Source organism: Hylaeus anthracinus, unplaced genomic scaffold (assembly GCF_026225885.1).
Source record: "Hylaeus anthracinus isolate JK02 unplaced genomic scaffold, UHH_iyHylAnth1.0_haploid 12001, whole genome shotgun sequence".
Classification (NCBI taxonomy): Eukaryota; Metazoa; Arthropoda; class Insecta; order Hymenoptera; family Colletidae; genus Hylaeus; species Hylaeus anthracinus.
Genome location: NW_026534348.1, coordinates 4498252 through 4523234, shown reverse-complemented (window position 1 = coordinate 4523234; position 24983 = coordinate 4498252). Strand labels below are relative to the sequence as shown.

The 24983-nt window shown below is 47.3% G+C and overlaps 1 protein-coding gene across 1 annotated transcript in view; it reads right to left on the bottom strand.

Annotated features, from left to right (window-relative positions):
* Nucleotides 1–341: 341 nt before the first annotated feature.
* The window catches only part of LOC128890979 (semaphorin-1A), a 218453-nt gene continuing 193811 nt past the window's right edge, over nt 342–24983 (bottom strand). The window contains exons 3-10 of the mRNA XM_054150069.1: nt 21952–22048; nt 19401–19810; nt 14945–15033; nt 13885–14026; nt 13176–13524; nt 12381–12997; nt 12045–12255; nt 342–11954 (exon numbers count right to left, since the gene is read on the bottom strand). Of these exons, the coding sequence (XP_054006044.1) occupies nt 11681–11954; nt 12045–12255; nt 12381–12997; nt 13176–13524; nt 13885–14026; nt 14945–15033; nt 19401–19810; nt 21952–22048 (2189 nt within the window). The 3' untranslated portion in view covers nt 342–11680. The remainder of the gene's footprint in view (nt 11955–12044; nt 12256–12380; nt 12998–13175; nt 13525–13884; nt 14027–14944; nt 15034–19400; nt 19811–21951; nt 22049–24983) is intronic.

Below are 24983 nucleotides of genomic sequence, written 5' to 3'. Positions count from 1 at the left end.
GGCGCTAGATGGGTGATATCAATTGTCACCCCATTAACTCAACTTTATTTTGTTTTTTATTTTATATAGACAACTTAATACATACGTTTTATATTTTTGTATCTGTTTTGTACTTTTGTATCTGTTTCTTCAATAAATTCAATGAATTAAACGGATCCGATTAGCGAACTACGTAATAGTACTTCTCATTATTAACTAGTATAAAACGTGAAAGTTTATCGAGAAATATCTATTTTCTGTTAGTAAGTAACAAGATCAAGTCCGTTGACATAGCATGAATTACGTTAATTATGTAAATTTGATATGTGATGGAGTTTGGGGTTGTAAATGAAATCGTCGTGTATTACCTAATCAAATTTATTTTTACTTAATATTTCGTGGTACAGTCTATGTCTATTTATGATATATAAAATAACGTAGTCGTCGAATGTAAATGGGTGAAACGAAAGAACGCTCGTAAACGCCGACTGAACAAGCACGGCCGGAAAAGAAAAATCGAGTCAGAGGCAGTCGTACGGTGTGATTATTAAATACTTTATGTATATTCATATTTATAATATTTATATATATATTTCGTATATGTATAGGAAATCAACGTGTATACGAAGAGAAAAACCGATAAACGCAGTTTTGACGCGAAGAGTATGTTTAGTAATATTTATATATTTATATATAAAGTCTAATGAATTACTTAATCCGTTACTTATAGTACTTAATTCATTAATATAGTAGCAGCCTCACTCTCTAAATAGTACTAAATATAATAATGGTATAATGCGGTAATTATCGTTAATATAGATTATTAACATTGTAAATAATAATCGTCAGAATCGTATAATAAACAATAGTACAAGGTGTTTTTTGTGGTTTTCAGTGGGTTTTTTTTTTTTTTAAATTGTTATCATATAGTAATAATCACAATAGCGTATTCTGAAAAATAGATCAGGGTCCCGTGGGCAGAGAGCGGAGTACCTCGTATATCAACCAAGCTACTTTTTTTTCTTTCACGTCCGTATCGACCTAGAGAGACCTCGATGGAAATATTTGCGATTCAAGAGGCGATCGAACATCTTCTCCGCTTTTTACGATACCTCGATCGATCGAAGGGAACTGGAAATCGCGCGACGAACGACGATCCCGACCAAGAGCCGCGTCCTGCGCTCGTAAACGGTAGTAGTAGTAATGTAGTAGTAGTAATAGTAACCCTAGCATTAATAGTTGCCGGTAGTACCGATCGTATCTACCGATTTGCAGTAGTAGTAGTACCATACGATATCGCTCGTCACTGTTCCTCGAGACTGGGGCCCGAGACTACTCGAATCATTTCAATGTACTCGAATATCGCGTATAAACGTGGAACATTTTCATACACTCGAATATCAAATATTACTATCCGAACAGTGAAGTATTCGAGTGGGTATTAGAACGGTCAAGTATTCGAATAGTTTTCGAACAGTCGACTACAGAACAATTCGAGAGAGCCCTGGCCCTACTCGATAACTGGCGGATCGGTTCTCGCCAGGTTGGTGTAATGGTTCCTCCAAAAAACTAACGGAACCTTGGAGAGTGTCGCAGCTGGCGTCCCGACGCGATTCTAGGCGGGATCGTAGCCATCGATGAGCAGAGACGGACAAAATTTCGTTCGAACAACAACAAGAATATTCTACAGTAATCTATCTGATCGTTTAACTATCACCGAGACGATTTTCATTTTTCCAACGTGAAATGCACAATTTCACCTCGCGTTTCATACAGTAATTTTAATTGAAGAAACAATGTTAGCCAAAACACTTATCCGGATAAGAAATTCGCTCGTCCCTGCCATAAATCTAGGCAGGCGTCGTCGCGGTGCAAAAGTCAATTCGCCTTCTTTTTTTCTCAGATGCTTGCTAGCGTCTCTTCCGATTCCCTGCGTCTTTGGTCTCTCGTCTACGCGTACTCTTTCCCCAGCACTCTCGCTCGGCGCCACCCCTAAGTCCGACTCCATCGTTTTCGCTTTTTAATCGCGTCTCTGCCGCTCTGCCTAGGGAACCCACTATAACAGGGCACTATGAACAGCAGTCTGCTGGCTAAGTGACATTCCGAATCTACAGTCGCGCCTATTCATTTTCTCCCTCTCGCTCGCTCCCATCCGCGCATTCCCCTCATTTTCACGCTCTCTCGCTCTCTCCTTTCTCTCGATACTCTTCTCCGTTCCCCTGCGTTCTCTCGCATCCGTCCTGCGCACGATCTTTCCATCCCTGCGACCCTTATCCCACGTTCTACGCTTCACCTGCGTCTCTCAAACCCTTCTCCCGACCCCTAGAAAGACCAAGTAAGAGGACTCGACGACCCCATCGATCAGGAAATATTCCGTGTCCCCAAAAGGTAAATAAATAAATTTATTGTACAATTTTACGCGTATTCTGTGTCATCGATGAATAAAAATTCACGATTCTTTGGTTACTCTTCCTATTTACATAACGAAAGTCTCACAATTTTCGTTGACAGCCTATACATCTTGAAAAAAAAAAAAAAAAAAAAGATGACGAAAGGAACATTTTACTTCTCGAGAAAGGAGCGTGTTAATTTCCCAAACGTAGAACTTAACATTGCTCGCAATAGCAGCCGTTGAAGATCGTGTTCCAATTAAAAATATGGAAAATGTGGTCTCCCACCCTTGGAATTTAACGCGACTCGGTCCTTCTAGGGTTAATAGCGAACTATGTCAGGCACGACGACCGCAATACGGTAATGGAAACGAGTTCCCCCTTTTCTCTCGCGTTCCCGCTCCACCTGGCTCGCTCTTACCCCCTGTCGCCGCGGGAGATCCTCTCTTCCTGGCAAAAGCAGGCGTCTCGAGAGTTCCGCTCAAGAGATGGGCAGAATTTTATTCGAATGCGCGAATAAATATTCCGGCTAGCAATTTATTTGCGATTATTCGAGTAAGTTATTGCAATTTTCATCGAACAGATAGGAGACCAAAAGGTGGTCCGTAACGAAATTTTGTATCTACGCGAGAGTTTAGCCTACGTTTGGCTGCGGTACCGAATAAAATTAACCGCGGACGAGGGAGGCCAAAGCGAGCCGAGGTCGTTCGTTCAACATCCGCCTCCGGAATCCACAAAAGCACTCGTTGCCAGCATGCTTCTCCTATGTCAGCATTCACGCTACGTGTCAGCCGATAGTAAATCACTACTATACCTTTTTTCGCGTTATGATATTTTTTTTTTTTTTACTTTACTTTTTTAATTATTTTCTTGGTTTTTCCTCCATTAATAGTAGACTCGCCGTGTCTCTACCGTCAGCCTACTGCGAAAAAATCTACACGACATTCCACGTTCTCTCTCTCTCTCTCTTTCTCACAGTCGCTCCGTAGTCACGTTCACGCGTTAGATTACCATTCTCTCTGTCGCGCACACGCTTTCGAATCTCGCGTCTCACCCACTCGCCTCCTGCGTTTATAAAGAGTATCATATAATATCATTCTCGTGTCGTTACAATATAATTATCGGCAATAATATACCTTCGGTATTAATGCAATATCGTTATTATTAGTATCATTAATATTATTATTAATTATTATTCATTCCCCCGGTGCTATATTCTTTTTTTTAAAATCGGTTCGACTCCGCGGGAGAACGATTCCCATGGGGACCACGGGGACCCGGGGAGCCGTGTGTGAACAAGTGGAATTTCCTCGCGGGCACTGAAACGTCGCGCCAAAAATTTTCACTCTTCGCGTTTCCCTTTTTTCCCCCCAAGTTTCTTTTTTTTTCTTTCTCGCTACTTTTTATTTCATGCAAACGCGCACACGCACAGCCATCCATACGATGCATTCACGCGCTCTCGTCGATTAATATCGAATGGTGTTCTCACTAGTGAATTACGGCGAGTCGCGCGTACGTGCGCGACATTTAAGTAAAAGGCCCACCCCTCGATTCGTTCAGCCTTCCCCCCCCCCCCCCCCCCTCCTCCCGAAATCGCGACTCTGGTCTAGCTTTCTCAGAATTATTCGTCGTGAAACATCTCCATCCCTCGGCGGACAACGCGTCGAGTCCGCTTTCGCGTTTACTTAAAAATCGTGTGAAACTACATTTACTGGACACGGAGTCGCGAGACTGTCGTGGAACGACTGAAAGCTGTGCCGGTGGTTCGGTTGTAATTGACAGTGAATTCGTTGCGACGCCAGCGACGGAGATTTTACGAGGGTTACGGATCGCGGTGCCCCTTTGAACGCGTCCAATTTATATGGACGTGTCCTTAGGTCCAAATCTTGTGTCGTACTTTGTCGAAGAACAAACTATCGTCGAAAAAGGTGCCAGAGTCGCGCCTCTCGGAGTCACTTTTCGTCAAAACGCACGACGGCCGATCGCATTAGAAACTCGATCAAAGACGGGCAACATTTCGTTCCTGTAATAACGAATAAAAAAAAAAAAAAAAAAACGTCGAGTAAAGACACATTCGATCGATCAGTTATCCAGAAGCTAGTTCAACGCGAACTAAAGTTTCATTTCAAGTTAATTTCATTTGTATCCGGATAAGAAGCGTGCCCGTCTCTGAACCCGACGCGCCAGCTCTCGCTTCTTTCGCTCTCGCGCACGTGTAACAATCCTTTCACGCTGAAAAATCGCACGCACATTTGTTTGGAAGGGTGGCCACGCGCCTGCCCCTCCCCCCCCACCCTCCCCTCCGAACGCCGCGCGCGCACACCCCCGGCCCGAATTTCTCTATATCAGTTACAGTAAAAAATAGCGTAAACGGCACTGTATTAGGAAGAAGCAAAATACGTGTTACGTCTCGTTACTTTATCGTTGAATAAATACTATATGCGTTCGTATCATCTTTTCATTTTCCCTCCCACGCGTCGTCGTTTAAAAATCCTCTGGGTGAACCGCGATCGATCTATTACTTTAGTTTAATCGGTATGATTATTACTCGGTAGTTATCGGTAATTATTAATTAGCGTTACAATGCTGTAAATTAGTGCTCGCTCGTGTCGGAACGCGCGACGAGGGCCCGCAGTACCCGCGAAACGGTGGGTTTTTTTTCGGGACGCCCCGCGCGTCCGGGCCCTCGACCTCATCTCGCTCTGTGTCTCCCGTTTCTTTCCTTCTCCCTTCAGCTCTGGAAACAAACCCAAGAGGAAACAGAAGAAGAGAAAATCAAACGAAGGGTCTATGTATACGTGGACTATGTATAGATGCGTATGTATACACGTTCTCTTCTCGTACGACTTTTTTTTTTCTCTCTCTCTCTCTCTCTCTCTTTCGCACTCGTCACGCTCGCGCTATCATTCGATCTTGCTCTCTAACTATACTCTCGGTCGCTCCGTTTGTTTGTCACTTAATTACAAAGCACGAGAGGGGCCGACTCGTCGCTTCGCGATCACCTCGATTCGTACCCCGCGCGGTGAACAATTTCCTCGACTCTTGTCGTCGAGGACTCCGCGGGAGGATGGATCGTCGGCAAAACCTTATTCGCGTGACGGATGACGAACTGGAAAAGGCGGTTCGATCGATCGAATGAACTCGTACGTTCCCCGTGAAATATATGATTTCGATCTGTAATTCAAAGTTCCTTTTGTTCGTTAAACGATTGTTTTCGATGCCGATAAGGATTTCGCATGCTCGATGGATCGCGGAGCAGGCGAGCTGCCCTTCCGCGAATACGTTCAACGCTAGTAGTTAAATTTCATAACTTTAGGTACTAATGTGTCTCTTCTTCGACTTCGTCGTTCTTCGGCTCGCCCCTCGTTCCGCGAATATTACTCCCCCGTCTTTTTCGAGTGACTCACGGCTTCGTACAATTTCTCCGCCTATCATTGTAAAACTATGACGTCTAAAATGTTCGAATTAACGCTAGATCCTCGATATTAATAATCAGATCGGATAAATTAATAGTCGTTAATAACCGTGTATGTATCCAACTAGGCTAGACTTCGACGGAAAAATATATTTATAAAAAGTTATAATATTAATATACGTTTCAAGCGTTCTATATATATATATTTTTTATTTATATTTATTTATATTTATATTTATATTTATATTTATATATATATATACCGTTCGCTAATCCTCTACTTATATCTAAGCTTTCATCGTCGAACTCTTGTCCTCGTACATGCTGCGATTTCTAAACCGGTGGCGCTCCTACTCAAACGAGGAGGCCACGTGGGTGTGTATGCGTGTTTTCTGTGTGTAATGTTCTGTGTGTGTGTGTCTATCTAATATTTTTTTTTTCCTCGATTTAATAATCGTAATAACTGGCTAAACTTTTTCTCACGCTCAAGCACACGCTCATTCGCTCCTTTTCTAGCCACACTTTCGTTCCTTTTTGTTCACCCGTTAGAAATTTACAGACAAATAAACTCGAGCTTTCCAAGCGTTTGAAATGAAATAATGCATGAAACCATCGCACGCGCGCCTCTCGTCTAGCGCAACGTCTCGGCAACGCAAATTTTCCCCAACTCGCGTTTCGTTTTCCCCAAATTCCCTTTTCGGTTCTCCCTCCTTCGCCCTCTTCTCCAACCCTTCTCGCGTTCACGATCGAACCACACCGAGAGAAATTCAACGAACCTCACCCCGAAAACAAATTCGTCCGTCTCGACGAACGCCATCGCGAATCAATTTTCATCGTTTAGTTTTGTTTGTTTGTTTGTTTTTTTATTTATTTATTTATCTTTTGTTATGTATCTTGGATGGAATCCGTTCCTTATTGGCTTAAACAACGCGAACGCGCGACTTTCGAACGCGTTCGATACTTGAATCGTCCCCGTCTACTCTCATCGAGAGCATCGACGCGCTCGATTAATAATATCGTTAAACATTATACAACTCTGATTTCCCGTTCTCTCTCGTAATTCCTTCGTTTGCCCCGATTCAGCTTCGTCTCGTCATCCTTCTATCCCTTCGACGCGCTGCCTCGATACTCCCGTCACGAAAAATATCTCTCTGATCGCGCGCTAGCAACTCTCGCAGCTTTTCATGCATTACTTAATTCCAACGTCGCGCGATCGTTCGATCGTCCTCCTATCCTCTCCCTGGCTCTCGTAATCGCGACTCGGGGGGCCCCCGACTGCCGTGGACCGTCCTCGAACCCGCGTGCCCCCTCCTTTTTTCAAGGGACGACACGAAATTAGCCAGTAAACAAGTTTTGGCAAGGACCGACGCGCGGACAAACAGCGCCGAAGAGTAACGTTTGGCACGCTTGTTTGGAAAAGAAGGATTCAATTGACTTTACAATCTGTGTACATTTCTGTTTTGATTCTGCGTTCAAAGATAGAATATTCATTTCAAAACACAAATAACCACAAAAGAACGGAAATGCTGGCGTATTCGTACGATAATATATTCGTAAATACAGCGTGTTTAACGTGAAAAGCGTTTGACTTAAAAATAAGTTTGGTGGGCACTCTGCAAGATTCGCGACCTTTCCTAGACTTTCCGAACAATATTCTAAATACGTTTCTTTTAGAAAGCATCGTTTCCTAATTTCCGAGGGTATGTCAACGGATACTGCATTAAATATTTCCTTTACCAAACGAGTAGCAAAAATAGTCACTATTAGACGCTGTCTGTCGCAGCGTTGAAAACAGTGGCACGAGCTTTTCATCGATTGAACACATATAATCTGGCCAACAGAGTAAATAAAAAATGGCGCGACTGGGTTAAATATAAAAATAGCAAACTTCTGAACACCGTTACCGGAAAAGAAGGGCAACGAAATGGGTTCGAAGAGTCTACACACCTTGTCCCTGAACCGCGGGGGTGCTTTTGTGCGAGGGGCCACCGCGTCCCTGTCGTTTTGTGCGCCTCCGAACCATCGTTGCGACGACCAACGGTGCCTAGTTTACGAGTAAATTATCTTTGGTATCGTGCCCGAGTCTTCCATTCGCGAAACGATCGCTAAGGGTGATTTAGTAGAACCTTAACCGGATTAAAACGCGAACTCGCGTTTATCGTATCAAACTTAGAAAACACGGTCCGTCCGCTCCCCTACCGGACCGGCGTCAAAGCAAGTCGTTAAAAATACACGCCACTCTACCACCGGAGGTACAATTAGATATTTCGCAATCGACGAGAAGTGTCGGACTCGATTCTACATGGCAGCTTCGAAACGCGCGGATTTCCGCGCCACTGTGTGTATATGTGTTTGTATGCACGTGCTCGGTACGTGTATAAAATCGCGTCGTCTTCTACGCGACAACCCGTCGTTTCGATCGCCGACCGCTGAACGTCCTGTGCCCATTCCGGACCTGACCTCTTCCCACGTAACGAAGAGTCAAGTAGAATTACGTTTATGCATATGACGTTTCCGATCGGAACGTGCATTCCTCCCTTTACGTTAAGAGCGAAAACCCCTTTCGTTTATGCGCGTAAATGCAGCCATCCCAAATTGAAGAAAAAGGTGGCTCACATCGCTACGATCTTCTCGCGAGAAAAGCGTCGCCTAAGCGTTGAAAATCACGCTAGACACGGAACGTTCTCGACGATCGATGACGAAACGCGACGAAATATTTGTACTGTCAACAAAGGAAACCGTGTTCGTCGATGCCGATCTAAACGGTACTCTAAGAACGAGGAACGGATAAAGGGGCCCGCCCTTTCGAGAGGAGTCTTTTCAGTCTTACCGTTTAAGGGGGCGAGTGTGGCAAGGGCGGGCCTTCGTTTCTCAATTGAAAATGGGGCCGATCGATCGGATCGATCGACAACTGTCGCGATAGTCGATGAACGGAAAAATGCGCCGCGACAAACGTACAAGTCGGTTTCTCGTGTGTTTACGGTGTATGTCGTGTGCGTGTAAAACACGAACGAAACGAGAAGAAAGCGACGTGACACCCTCGCTCGATTGTTCACCGAATCCCGTCGATATCTTCCGCGGTAGACGAGCCAACTCGACGGACGATTCCACGAAGAGAACAATTCAACAATCAAGAAAACGTTGGATCCTCGCGAAGCTAACCCAAACGTTCCCGTCGTTCTCGTAAAGGAACAGGGTTTCCTGTAATGTCTAAATATAGTCGATGCAAACTCGATGTCAGCAGCGTACAGCGTTGTAGCAAACATTGGCGCGTGTATAGCCTATTACATCCTTTCGTTACAAAAAAATGACACTCTATGTACAGTCGATTGGTAATTCGAGCGAATTTAGCAGAAACACTTGAGCGACATCCGGGTTAGCGTCGCGAATCTCGATAGCAGCGACGCGAATTCGTGTGAACAAGAGACCGTCGAGTTCATCGCCGCGTCCATCGTCTGAAATTCGTCGAAGAGAGTCGTTCGAGTCGCACCACCCTCCCCTGACCGTCTCACTCTCTGTCTTTCTCTCTGAACCCCTAGAAAACATCTCGTCATATAGAATATATCACATACGCGTTACCTCTAAACACACTGAAATAAGAAGCACTTTAAGATAGATGTCTACGTGTACCATCGGGCCCAGATTTCTAGGTGGACTGAGTCTCTCTTAATTCTTTCCCTCTGCCGTTCGTAACAACTTTCCAACCGTTGTATATGTTACTTTTTTCATCTCTTTTGTATATACGTATTATTTACATACAAGCCCTGTACCTCTACTCTCGTCCCTTCTCCCTCGCGTTCTCTCTCTCTCCCACGCTCTCTGTTTGTCTCCTTCTGCATCTCCCAAACACCTGTCACACACGCTTTCTCTCCCCTTGCTCTCTTCCCTCACTATTACGTATATTGTGCAGGTGGTGAAACGCGCGTTTCCGAAACGTACATTCGACGAAATTAGGAATCGGCCGCGGGAAATTGTCGGCGGTGGCCAGCCGCCCAGACTGTAAGCGGCAGTTAACTCTTCGCAGCACGAACGAACTTTGCGGAAAATGGTTATTCGAGCGCAGCGGTTAGCAACGGTGTTCACAGTCCGTCGACAATTTACCGCGCGCGCTTGTTTGTTGTACCACATTTGTCAGTGTTTCACCGCTTTCATTTTAGCTCGAGTCTCTACTCAAACTCTTGTGCTGCGAAAAGTTACGAGTGTCTGCCGATTAACTCTAGGATGACTTCCATAGAGGATGACTGTAATCAATGTACGTTTTCTTTTCCAATAAACAGAACGATAGGAAGAATAATAAAAAAAACGCACGAATGACGTTAAAGCTACACAGAGAAAACGACAATTTTTTCTGAAAGAACAAATATTAATTAGAAAAAAAAGCAGAATGCTCCGCGAATGTTTAAAAACGTATACGATCAATCAAGACTCGAGAAGTCGTCTTTGGGTTAATCATCGTAAAAGGCAACGCGGCGATCTCCGCGATTTCACGATCGTGTTCTCACGGTGCCCGCGATTACGGAGCCAAACGACAATTTCCCTTTTCCCTCTACTTCTCTTGTCAAATTATTTTTCCATCCGAGAAAAAAAAAGAACAAAGCAACGCCGCGATTATCGGCACGATTATCCGTTGATTTCGAGGCACGCGGTAGTATTACGCGAACAATAATGGCACTGTCGATCGCTCGCTCGTTAAATATTACAACATTAGAAAAATCGCAACGCGAGTCCCGACGATAGTCTCTTTTAATTGACTTCACGCGAGAAGAAACCTTGCCGTAATACTACTCGCGCGGTATTCGGATATAAACGGCGGAGATCGCGACGTCGCGAGACGATTCACCGTCCCGTCGATCGAGCCTGATCACCGGAACTCGATCGACACGTGAGAATACTGGCGTCTTCCTCGGAGGACAAGGACTCGAAACTGTCCTGACGATACTTCGCTGGCCGTGATCATAGAAGAGGTGTTTCATGTTTGTGGTTTCTCGATTCCGGTCGCGACTCTTCTCGTGACGCGATATCGGCGATCTCTGGACTCGATCGACGCGCGTGTATAATCGTAGGAACAAACCCTAGGCGACTTGAGACAGCCTCGAGTGGAACAGATAACCTCGAACCTACCTGAATTGGGCAGCGATTACTTCAGCGATAATCCCTCGCAACTGCCAGACTAATCGTAAACTACGCGCCACAGCGCGCCTCGTCACGTTCAGGCTCTCCAAGTTCCAGCATCGGGATACCGTCAGGTCGGACTCGAATCATTGGCACTCTGCGAGTAGAGAGCCCCCTGCCGTCCATGGGAACAATTTTTACAACAAAATCGCTGCGTTTGCTCCGGCAATTATACCTGCGATTTCAAACGGTCTGGCGAACGCAACCGAGGATGCGTAACGCGCAACGAAACCGGACAAAAACAGGGAAAGTCAGCGCGCATAGGTCCGAGACGACCGAGGCCGATTTTTGTTCTCTCCGGCTCGACGACTCGAGCACACCCTTACTATACAGGATCGGAACGCGCAGCGGAACCGTAGAACGGCGTCCCGGCGGCTGGCGTCGCGTAACAAGAAGCGGAGTACGACGGCGGCGGTGAGGTGGACGCCGACGCCGACGACGACGACGACGACGACTATGTCCGATAGATGAAACTGCAGGGCGGTGTCGGCGGTGGCGGCGAACCGCCTGTCATGGCGATCGATACGAGGGTTGGCGAGGGTGACGAGGAGGGAGGTGAAGGGGAACTGGACGAGACGCTGGAAGGCGGCGAGGGCGATTCTAGCGTCCTCGGGCCCGCGAGCTCGCGGTTCGACTGTCCCCCGGAAGTCACAATCGCGTTACGGCGATTGCGCGTTGGCCGTCCTAGGCTCCGGTGACGGCCGCCTCCCTCCTCGCTCGTTTCTCAGAGATAAACCTTCTTCACGCTGCGGGTGGTCGCGAACCCGTCGTTGCGTCGATACGCGTCACCTTGATGGGATCGTAGAGTCCCGAAGTTGTCCCTGGGCCCGCGGAAACCGTAACCGTCCGGGAACTGGAACAGCGTTTCCGTCGGCGTTGGTGGCGGTTTTCGCATCGTGCCCTTTGGGGAGTGGAGCTTCGGCGGCTGCGGAACGAGCACCGGTTCCGCGTACGTCACTTCCTCCTGGGGCAGTAACTTTGGCTCTGGCGCTAACCGGCTGCAACGCGCGATACTAGTTATCGATTTGCTCGTCTCTTTTTTCAGTGCTCTACTCCTTCGAACCTTCCAATAGTCGACGACTGCTTACCTATTGACGTTTTTGCGTTGCTCAAAGTACTCGTATTCCGTGTCGGGATACGGCAGATTGTCGTCTTCGTCTTTTCTGCATTTTCTGCCGCACAGGTAGCCCGCCACGAAGCCGACCAACAGTGCCGCTAGCGCTCCGGCTACCACGGCCATCACCAGGGTTTCCACAGAGTACTGCGGCGGTGGTGAGTCTGCTGCCGACACCTCTGGACCTGAAAGAAAACGGGAGATCGCGATAAAAGTAATTAAAATTATGACAGTTATGACTCGAGATCCAGAAGCTGAAGCTTGATTTCGTGCCAGATGCATCCATGATACCGATCGTTCTTCTACCTACCCGAGCTATCCTGCTCCTCGTCCTGCATAATGTTGATGATCTCCCCTCCCTGGCCCTCCTTGTTGGGGATCATCGAGTCCTGGGAAAATTTGTTCTGGTTCGCGGAAATAGCGCCGACGCTGCTTGGGTCCTTGTTCGTCCCTTTGTTCAACGGACAGGAGGAGTGGGAGCCGGTGGCGACGCTTTGCAAGAATCTGCTGGCGTCCGTGGCCGCTGGTCCGACCAAGGCCCTGCATTTGCCTTCCACCTTGTCCCAGGCGCAGTAGGGATCCTGCAGGGCCACGCACTCGCCGCACGACAAGATCCTATCGCTGTAGCAGCGATGGAGCCTCAGGGCCTGAACCTGGCTGTCGGCGATCACGACCAGTCTGCCGTCCTCGAGGCCGTCGCCGGCTTGCGAGGCTCTCACCACTTTTATCCCTCGCACCGGTATCGTAGACGGGAACGCCTGGATCTCCTCGATCACCACTGGACTGACCTTCAGGTGAGTGTCCGCTGACTCTGCGTTCACCGCCTTGATTACCTTCCCGTTGTCGGTGCCGATGAACAGCACGTCGTACGTCTTGCCGCCTGGCGTTTTCACCTGGGGGTCCACGGCGATCTGGGTGAACCTGTAACTGGTTTTTGGAAAAATAAACAAATTTCTCATTAAATTTTTTACTTCGTGTTCCAAAGAAACGAAACCTAAGCAAACATTGTTTAGGTTGATTTGCTGCGTCGAAGCTAGTGGTGACTGAGAGTTGCCTCTCGAGTGCAAAGGGTAAAGGATCAATAACGAAGAAACGTGAAACTTACTGGAAGCTGGTGCGTATGACGATAGGCTGCCCGAAGAAGCTCGGGACCAGCTCGTCCATAAGGGAGTGCGTGTGAATGAAGTTGAGAGTCAAGTCGGGCAGCGTGCGAGAGTCGTTGACGCATTGACCGGGTCTGGGGTCCGGGACCTTGGTGCTCTGCACGGGCAGCCAGTTCGAGTTGATGGCGCTCTGCTCCTTGAAGTTGCCCTTGAAGGTGTCGGCGATGTCCTGCAAGGAGAACGCGCAGACGGCCGAGCCGCTGATGCTGTTCACAGGGGTGGTGAAAGTGCCGTATACCAGCTGCGCGGACTTATTCCCGTACTGACCCGATATCAGTTCCGTCGTTGATTCTGCAAATAACGTCAGCTGTAATTTCGCGATGCCCTTTATTTGCGCGGCCGTTCCCCCGTGGTCGAGGAGACATTTACGAGCGCACCCGATGAAATTTATTTCCTCAGCTCCACGGTGAACGGTGCGTTTTAATAATTGATCGCGCCAAGATCGATCTCTGACCCAAGGGAATTCGTGTATCTTTAATTTTATTTCTGATGTAGCGATAGTTGATTCAGAAGCGAACGTTGAAACGAGTTTTAGTTTGTCCGTGGTGTAACAACCTCTACGCGTCGAACACCTGTTCGAGAATGGGTAAACAGAGATCGATTGTGCGCACTGACGCAGCGTTATGCAAGGATGAATATGAAGTTACTTACGTATTTCGTTGAAGTAAAAAGGAAAGTCTCCGGTGACGGAGCAATTTAGACGAGACTTTAGGAACGATGTCCACCTATTGCGATACCGATGCGGCCCGCCTCGATCGTATTTACAGACTCTCGCCACGCGAGAATAAACGGTCTGCAACACGAACACGACGAAATCACAATAAACAGATTGTACAGATTTCATCAGAGTTCTTTCACGTTTGCCGTTCTTCGTCCAATGCTACGATTATCGTTAAAATTTTTCACATTTGCGTGGTCCGAAGACAACTCCGATCCAAGTAATGAAACATTTGCATTACGGACTGGACCTTTCCGTTTTTATTTATGTAAGCTCTCGAGCCCTCTCCAGCAAACACGAAGGATTTATTCCGCCATTTGCCGCGAGTCGTGGATCGAGTCGTCGCGGAACGATCGGTAAGATCGCGTCTGTCGCCCTCTCGATTCTCCCCGCGTTCCGATATTACGCGTACGTGCGTCGATGCATTTTCGTCGTCGCGAAATTACACGCGATATCCTCGACGTAGCGGGAGAAACTCGATGGCGGGCATCTTTGTCGACAAATTGGACTCGAGGTTCGCAACTAGAGACGTGCCTCGCGGTTTCAAATTTTCTGCGTAGCTCGTCGCAAATTGTTCGCCGTTGGCGGGGGACTTTTCGAACCAAGTTCGCAAGATACTGCGACGCTCGTCGCGTTAGGCGAAGATGAGAAAATTTGGAGTAACGAATAAAAGAACCACGAAGAAGCAGACTCTAAATTGTTGAAGTCGCGAAAGCTAACAGATTTATGTTTCTGAAAACTCTATACCCGCGTCGCGAGCAATTCGATTAAACGACATGGAATAAAAATCGCTTGGAATTATTCGTGATATAGTATAGCGCTAAAATTGTGCCCATCGCCGGGAGTAGGCCGAATCGCCGATTAAAGTTTCCGGGAACTTCAATCCGTTACAGTTTCGGAAGGTTTAATCGTCCCCGATTTTCCGGTCGTTTCACGAAATGGATCCCGCGCTCGCGAAACTAATTGCGCAATTAAGCGGCGCGAACTACTTACCTTGCCGCAATTGATATATTCTACAGCAGTCTCCCGGAAGAAGAAGTAGACGAAGTCTCCCTGGGACATGGAGCTCACGAAGTTCGGCGCTGCAATTAGAATGCGAATGCATTACATGGCTATTATTGTTATTACGTGGGACGCCCGGTAAATGGCGGCCATAAAGTTCCCTTATAAATAAACGAACGTGATAACTAGCCGGGGCCGGCACAATGGACGGTGCCGCAATAAACTCTACTGATAACGGGCCGACGGTGGCTCGAAAATAAAGACGCGTCCGTTCGTTAGAGATTCTGCGGTTCATGAGAACGTAACCCCTCTTTGTTGCCCGAGACCAGCTGAATCTCCTCTCGCGGGACACAGTTTTACGATAAAAACGGTAATAATAAAAAAAAGTTTGATCGTTGCATTAGTATTGTCTCATCGAGATATCCGATCCCGGATCATGTTACTGTCCATTTATCGTAGAGAAACTTGTGCATTTAAGGAGACTGTTGAATTATATACGTTTATGAATTTTAGGCAGGACCGAGCACTTGCGAGAAACGCGCGGAGTACCTCTTGTGGCGAGGACATGAGGTGCCACTGCACTGTCTTTGTTCCCCTCGAAGAGGTGATTTCCTTGCCAACGGAAGCAGGAATTTTATTCAAATTGAAAGATGTTGCAGCCCATGTACCGATAAGGGTGTTTTGACAAGGCAGCATTATATACGAAGAATAAATAAGGTCTCAGCGCGCTACTCGGAGCTACACCAGAGTTGATTTTTGATTTCAGCGTATTTGGAGACGGTGTTGTCGCACTTGACTTGAAAGCATCTTTCCCGGAGATAGGACGGAGGCGCAAATGGAAGGATAATCCGGCGTTGTTTCCATCGAGGTTATCGATTCCCCGTTAAAAAATCATTACACTTCTTTCGAGGCAGTTTCCAATTACTGCCTCGACAGATCTCTCCGTCGTTCGTCGAGCGTCGTAAAAATCAATTTTATTTTCCGTCCGGGCGTCGAGGAGCCCGCGACAGCTTCTCCGCGACGCGGAAATAAGCCAACTACGAATACGTAAGAGGCCCCTTTATTTTCTCGGTTATTCGAGCGCCGTCGCGCGGTGAAACGACGCGGTCCTCTTCTCCTGTCTCCTCCTCCGTTCTCAATTTTTCTCTCCTCTACCTCGTCGCGCGCAAGTGCCCGATAAAGTGGGAAAACTTTATCGATTTATTAACTTGACAGGGTTTTCATAAGCTTCTTAGGATTCATAAAGTAATATTAATCTCGCGCGGCGCGTAGGTATATCCGACCGAGCCGCCGCCGACACCGCCGTCGCTTCGGCCCATAAATTTTCTGTCGTTTTCTCGCCCTCTCTCGCTTCCATCCACCCTTAGGTACCTCTCTGTCCCGATCCATCCACCGTTCCACCTCGTCGTCCAGCTGTCTTTCTTTCTCGGCGCATTTAACCGCGCCTCAATCGAGACAAAGTGCCGGAGAAATTCGTGGTGGACGAGTGGAACGAGCACGGAATGGGAGGAGATCGGGAAACCCACCACCGTCCACGCTCGCCCTTTCCCTCCCGAGCCTTTCCTCGATTACATCAGCGTTTCCCAATTGTTTTTAACCGCGTTGCACGCTCGAGCTTATCGCGCATTTATGGAACGCCACATTCCTCTGTGGTTGTTTGATTTATAAATTGAAAAGTAAATAAGTAACGTTGGCATACATACTACAAATATTTTTGAAAGGAAAACCGTAAGACCATTCGTAATTCGAAAAATTATATGGAAACGGCGATACAAAAGAGGTGCACGCTACCAGCTACAAACTTTTATTTACCTTAGCGATTCTTTAACGAGTATTTCTTATAATTATTTGCAATCACGCGTGCTCAGCAAAAAGAGGCAACGACGATACAATTAGTCGGCGCGAGAATCAAATAATTTCGACGCGTTCGACCCTGTTGCGTTTTTTTCCGTCACCCGAAGCCAGCAGAGTTTTCGATATTTGTTCGGCACCGAACGACAGAAATTCCAAATAACCAAAGAGAGACAACGATGGAGAGAAAGGGAGAGAAGAGGGGGCGAGAAAATTGAATTTTCAACGGACGGAGGGAAAATCAATATTATCCAGCGGGTGGAGAAACTTGATTAGCGCTCGTAGACCGTTCAATTAAAATACTCTAGCGGACAAGTCAACCCCTTGGAACAAGGTGACGCGTCAATTCTACCGCGCCCTCCGTTTTCCGCGACTAGGGAGAGACGTCTCCAGACACCTGAACGTCGCGGCCACCCGCACCGAAACGTCGAATGGCGCTCATAAAAATTTCTGGCCCTTGGAGCTTGTCAACCCCGAGTATCGGCCTCATAATTCTACCTTACCTGGGCCCGACTCGAATAAAATTCGACCTTTCGGTAAATCGCAGGGGAATCGTAACTTGCGCCGCTCCACGTTTCTCGGACTACGTTAGATTTTTTCTCGGCGTTTACAAAGTGCTCGTTGCGGAGCAGCGACAGCTCGGCGACACGAAATTCATTCTTAACGCGACGGAAATAATTGAAAGACTTCGTAGAGAATTTTCAGGTAGCTTAACCTTCGCGTTTTGCTCCAGCGATGTCCGGTGAAGTATCGAAAGATACAATAAAAACTAGATTAAAATTTTTGAGTACTTGAAGGAGATTTTATTATTTCGTATCGCAATTCGTATGAAAACGTAGATCAAAGGGTCGAGATAACGCGGAACAAATAAAAATCTCCGCGAGTATTATGATTAAATGGATACGACTACGTCTGCACCGTATTGGTTGTTAATAACCAATCCGCGAAAAAGTGTCGCGAGAGAGGGAACGAGAGCGGCGGACAGGGCTGGCACTCTTTGATCCGGATTAAAATTTCCTATCGACGGAGACGTATTTCGTCGGCGTTGTTGCTGCTTTGTCATTACACAGGTATGGAAGGGTCGCGAAATAATCTCCGGGAGCGCGGAGGTTGCGAAATCCACGTACACGCACGGTTAATCTCGGAATTACACCGTGTGGATTAAAGCTCGGGCTCAGCGACGGTCGTTGCCACGGCCGATCGCGACGTTTCCAGCAATTTCTCATCCGCGTGGCAATGGGCCAGGAATTTTCAAAGTCGGGAAAGCTCGCCTCCAGATGGCTCGACAACTTCTCCGTGGCAAATACCGAATCGAACCGCCGCTACGACTTTCGCCACCCGGGATATTGCGAACACCTCGAAATCATCGGTCGAGCTCTCCGCTTCGACGCTTCGCGATAACGTTTGCATAAACAGCGCGTAACCGTTTCGCAGTCAGCTGAATCCGCGCTAGATGGGTATTGCAGATTATCGAGGGCAGCGAGGGTGGGTCGGGACGAGCGGCGAAAAGTGCCAAGAAATTCCGAACGGTAGACTATGAGGTTCAACCTTATCGTTATTGCGCACGTCGCTTTGGAAATCGTTTCCAATGATTTCATAAAAAATTATCGTCTCTTTGTTTTTCATCCGGATGGCTTTTAGCTCGCGCGGCTACTATAATTGGGCAGACTTTATCTTCGAATAACGGGTAAAAATTGTAGATTCGTTTTTAACAGGTTTTATCAGCAGTTTCGCTGGTCCAAATGTTGGTTTACCGTTGAAACAAATATACGGATGAATTTCGAACGCGACGTAAGTGAAAATGGATGACTTTCGCGGGGAGATCCAGTAGATTACTCCTTGGATTCGCCATAACCGATTCTTACAGCGAATGCAAAGTTTTCCTTCCACTCTGCGACGAGGGGAACCTCCTAGTATACCGAGCAATAAATTCCTTGAAACGACCGCGCTCCACCGACCTCCTTCTGCTATCAAAAACACTCTGGCTGTTTACCTTCCATACCCATCGAGATGGTTCCACCCTTATTTTAATTTTTAAAAGGGCCGATAACATCGACGTACCCACCGTCGATTCATCATCGTACTCCTCGCCTATCAGTCCGCGGGACGCTCCTTGGACGTTTTTTAATTTCTAAAACGTTTCGACGGCGACGATGCTCCCTACTCTATACCGTCAGTTTCTCACTCAGACAAAGGCTCGTCCCTCAGTTTGAAGGATGTCTGTTTGCCAAACGCATAGGGGGATATTTCAATTTCGTATTTTCGTTCGATCGATCTCTGTCTGGTTCGAATGCTTCTAATAATTGAATATATTTGAATATATTTGAGAGAAAGGTGTCAACCCGTTGCATTCCAGAAACGACGCTCAGTCACCGCTAGGTTTCACGCAGCAAATCTACCAGCAATAATGTTTCTTTAGGTTTACAGTAGTCTCCGTAAATGCACAGACACCATCTCCATCACCGGGAGAGGTACAGCTCTTGACGGATCCAGAAGTTCCCCCATAGAACCGCCACTACATGTTAATTACGCGAGAAACATGAACCGAACTTTTGATCGTAGCCACAATTTCGATAATTTGGCGCAGAGTACTCACTGTTGAGGCTCTTGGAGTCGTACTGCTCGGTCTGCAACGGCTCCCTGTAGATGATCGGGTCCATGCCCGCGAAATCGGCGACGGTGCCGGTGTAGAGCTCCCCGTCCACGTATACGAAGGTGCTGTTGTGACGGGGATCGTACGGGCACATCGCCTGGCCCACCTTCTCCTTGAGTATCGTGTAATTGCCAGCGTGCACGCCGTACTCTCGGCACATCGGCTTGAACGCGTTCGTCGCGCACACCAGCAACGTGGTGCCGTCCATCTTCACCAGGATGCGAATATAGTTCTGGCAGTTCTCCTCGGGCGTGCCCTTAACCAGGCACATCTTCACATCGCTGTCGGAGGAGTACCAAGTCAGCCTCTGCTGCTCGGTCAGATCGGTCAGGCTCAGGTTGTGCACGAGATTTCTGTAAAGGAGAAAAAGGGGTTTCTGAGATTGAACGCTCCGAGGGAGCCTCGAGTCGCCTTTGTGCGCGACAGTCTTTTCAACGTTGGCTGAATAGCCCGAGCAGTTTGTCAAATGGAAGATCCCAGAAACGAGCCCCGGGTTCGATAATCGTATAATCGACTCGATTTGTCTCCCTACGGTTTAAATTTTCAGCTCCATACTCGCTCGAAACGGCACGCTTTGTCGCGGGTTAAAAGGCTACCGGAGGATACGCGGGAAGAGCCGTTATATTTCGAATTATGGCCTCGAGACTTCGTTGGACTATATCTACGAAAAAGCCTGAGCGTACTTTTCGACTATTCAGATAGAAGTATCGATAGTTGATACCTTCGTACTATTTTAACCCCGACATTTATCAACGATTCACCGCTAGAACGTGTTTAGAAAATAATCGAATGATCTAGAAATTTGTTCGCAAAATTGTCCAATTTGTAATTCTTAAAGAACCATGAATATCGGGCGTCTCCAGCTCGGTATATCAGCTTAAATAGTCAAATAACGGTACATTCACCGCGCACCGTATATCTCGAGCACGTTTTTTTCTCCAACGAAGACTATTCCTGATCCCACATTAATCACCACGCCACCGAGAAGAAGTCGTTGGACGTCCTTTTGCCTTTTCCGCTTATCCGACGCGGATATCCAGCGGTATCCTAGGAAACGCAGCTAGTCCGTCCCATCGCGTCGAATCGACAGCGAAAAAAGTCGATCGGAAGACCGAGCAGCGGAACCGCGGAAGATTCGAGCGGCGTCCCGGATCCGTTTATTACAAACGGAGGAGGATTTATGGCGCGGCGGCTCGAGATTAATATTCCTCGACTGGGATGTCCCCCGTCGACCATTCTCCGCGTTAGCTCGCGAACCGTTCGCCGTGCGCGACGTCGACGACGATTTAACGTACCCGGAAGCGACCGTGCCGCCATTTCGCTCGTTCGCGAACAATCTCTGTCGGGTCAGGACCGACGATGGGCAAAAACCAACCCCAGCGACTCGGCAAATCGATGGAACAATTAGCGTAATCTGAGCGACGACGAACCCGATCGGTTCGCGCGACCGACCCAATTATCGCCACCGAAGATAATCGATCGAGCACTCCTTGCGATACCACGGTACCGAGTAACCTGGTTATTGGTCTTCAACCGATAGTTGAATATTTCGCGTTCGAATTGGTCTGAAAACCGAACCCAAGATTCGCACGATCGATATTTTTGAAGTAAGCTAATTGTTTCGTATGTATATTTATGTATATTTGTATGTATATTTATACAAACATCCATATTTATATATATATAAAGATTTGCACTGTATATGGGTACGTTATTTTTACCATAATTCCGTCGGCAGATATAACACGCGCGATATAACACGACTCGTTCCTAACAATGATATCAAGCGTGACATAAGTTAAAATTTTGTATTCATCATCGAGAATTCGTGTTTAGAAAAGAGTCTTCGTCGTTACAAGATAAGAAATGGAATAAAAGCAATGGTATAAAAGTTGGATGCATGCGCAATATTGTTCTCCGAAGTAAATCTCGACGGAAGGTAGTTTTCGGGGGCACCGAGTTAATCAGACTCTTTAAAGTTCGAACGCGAGGGATTCTTCGTTACCGGGGGATCCGCGTTGCCAGGGCTTCGTGTTCTACATTTCGCGTCGTATCTCGCGTTTTAATTACGACTAACGTCGACTCTACTCCGTGAGAGGAAGTTTCTTGAAAGATCCGCTGGTAGGAAGTCGCGTTGCCCGGTGCCATGGATTTGCAGGCTCGTAAAATAAAGCGTACAAAGAAGTTTCTAAATAAAGTTCGACGATCTCATTAACAGGGAAGAACAGCGCTCGGTGGCTGCTCACGGAATTCATCGCCATGGAGGAGCGAAGAAGCCAGGGGAGGGAGGGGAAGAAGTAGAGGACGATAAGACTGAGAGAGAAAATCCGTGAAAACGAGCTCTCTCCGGAAGGAAAATACTCTCCGCACACGTACACATCGAGAGGGCCCCGCGTCCAGCGATCGCACAGGGCCCTCGAACCGGTACCAAAGAAGACGATGAAGAAGCGGTCCTTTAATTAAAGCACTCGCTTCAAATGAATCCTCTATTTACCTTCCGCCGACCAGAAGATAGTTCCCGTCCCGCAGCACCAGCCGAAAGTAGTCTGTGTGGGTCTCGTTTCCCGTAAACCTGAACACATCCTCCGCACCTGGAAAAGAAAAGCAGAAAAACGCCGGTTGGCTTTTGTTCCATCGTTTGAAAAGTAGAATTATCTTATTCATCTAATTAGCTGACCCTCGCAGTCTCCCCACCCCCCACCCCCCACCTCACTGTCGTTGGCGTCGTTCCTTTCGCGACTGGTCGGCTACAAATCGACCAGCAAGGTCCGCAGAATGAACGACCAAGGACGAAAGAAGACGTCCTCGATCCGTTCTTTGGTTCTTCGCGTCCACGGGCCAGGAAGTCGGCTTAATAAGCGTAATACGTTCCTTTTGACCGCGGACCCGTGGAACAAAGCACCCGATCGATCATTAACGGATCTACCCCCGGCGATCGAGCATTTTTTCAGCCCCCAGGAAGCTACTTCATTATCCGCTAATTACCTATCTATTAGTTCCAACGACCCTCTCGCCCCATCCACGATCGATCGGGTCTTCTTCGAGCCCGAGGAACCCTTCCATCCCTTCGCAATACGAGCATTTGTTCAAACCGATCGATTCTCAGTGTCGCGGACATCGATTGCGATATTCGTCGATTCGCACTCGCCGCAGCAAATTAAATTTAATTCGGTTAAACGCGAAAGAAATCGTTCAACAGGTTGAATTTAATATTAGGCGATACGACGTGGTCTCCGACAAAAGAAATACAGGTTTATATTATTGTTACTGAGATGCCAAAAAAAAAAAAATCGCAAAACGTTATCGAATCAAACCGGACATGTATTTGCAGAGTCACTGTAATCCGCAATATTTTGGAAATTGAAAAACGCCTCTCCTCTGACGGTCGTTTTCGTAACCAATTATTTCTAATTTCGTTGACTTTCTATTGCTTGTTTGGTGTAATCCATAAGCCACCATCTATACGAGCGGAATGTTCGTTATACATAATTCATATTTATGTTGGCCATAATAAATGAATTAAAATACGATCCGTATTTTAACATCGTGATTATTTATGCATGCACCTGAACGGGGTCATACGTCGATTGTCGAAACATGAACGTATCGATTGAAAATAAACACGATGCAGTTTGCTGGTATATCCGTTAATGTAACATTTCCGCCCGCACTGTATCGTTGCGTACATCGTCAACGATGTTCTTTACAGTGCGTTCAGGAACTTCGAGTGCCGAAATAATCGCATTAACGATGGGAAGGCTCCCTTCGACGTCACAGATAAAAAGCGATTCGTCAAAGTGGGCCCCAAATAGCAAATCACCGTTCGGAATCCGCGGACACCGTGCCCCACCGTTCGAGCCAGATTCTAATCGACATCTCTCATGCCGTTGGCATAATTATCGGGGTGTTTCCGCGTTTCGACGTCAGTCAATGTCGCCGGACCGGTCCCTCGTATCCGGTGGATGCAATTTAGGTCGCAGATAAGCACGCAATAGCATCAACGGTAACAATGAACGGATGCTACGGTGAAGGGGGGCCATTATGGAAGGACCGCGCCCTCCGCGGGAGCCATTCAAGCTCGCCTTTGCAAGACGCTCGGTAAAGCAATTAACGTAATTCCGATCAACTTCCAGCGCGTCTGCCTCCGTCGGGCTTCGTTCATCTATCTCCGTAGTTTCCTTGCTCTTCGCCCACCTCTTCGACGGTCCATTACGCGCGGAGCAACGACAACGGTCAACGAGACACCGTTTCTTCCAGACGTATATAATCTAGTTTTCTCCAGTTACATATTTATTTTTGCTTCCATCACGGTGAATATATGACAAAATAAAATTCCGAGGAGTCGCGAGAAATGTTAAGATGTTTAGAAATGCGAGAGAGAGGAAATTACACCTGCGTTCGCGAGCCTTCGAAACGGCACCCTTACGCGTTTCCGTTTGCCGCTTTCCGCGTCTCGCGAATTTCGTTTCATCCCCCTACGGTGTCTCGTGCGGCTGGAAAGCGCCTGGGATTCCAGCGGCTGGAAACCCGAGTGCCTTCTCGCGGAAAATGATGCTCCCCGCTCGGGATGTATAACACTCGAGTGACAAACGCAACAGGGCTCGAAATTCGCCCGGCGATTATCTATCAGTTTCCCAGCAGGCAACGTCTGAAGTGCAATTAACGCGGCTCTCCCGACACACCAGTCGATATCGATGATTCGACGGGATTCTGTCCCGCGTATGCGATCCGATCCGGGTCGCAGATAGCCGCGGAATATCGGCGATTGGGGAGCCGGGACCATTATCGGAGGGATCATACGTCTTGCACTGGGAAACGAATTAACGTCACGTTGTCCTGGCGTTACATTCTCGCCCTCGTCCGACGGGAATGCTCGACAGAGACAGGGAGAGTGCGAGAGGCCATTTCTGATGGGAAAATCGGAACAAGATCGCTCCTGGTTCCGGCTGAATACGATGGTTTACTCATCGAACGATTTCGAACGTGGAAATGTTGTACATCGCAATCGAACGGTGAAATTGATAATGTTGAGTATTGGATGCGAGGTAATAGAACGGTAAAATAATTACTCTTGTCTCTTCATAATGAAAATATATAAGTTTAATAATACCGAGGTAAGATTGAGTTCCATGCTAAGAACTCTTACGAGCGACTGACTGATTGTGTTTACATTCGGGATATGAATTTTTTTTTTGTTTTTTTTTTTTTAAAGAATAAATTATCTGTTATCAGAATAGGCTGCAGAAAAGGTCGCCCAAACGTGGGCGAATAATCGCCGAGATGGACGAGTCAGGGACCGATGGTATTTACGAACATCGCGTAGATATCGATTGATATGAGAAGCGGGTACATGGTCTCTTTCGCTGATTGGCTCTGAAATTAAACGGGGCAGCTTGTAACTCCCATCGGTCCTAGACTCGCTCGGTTATCGCTTTCCAAAATTAGCTGCTCGATTGCAATCGCGCTCGCTGGTCATTCGCGAAAAGCTAGAGAGCGCGTCGGCCACTCTATGTAATTTCGAGTTTG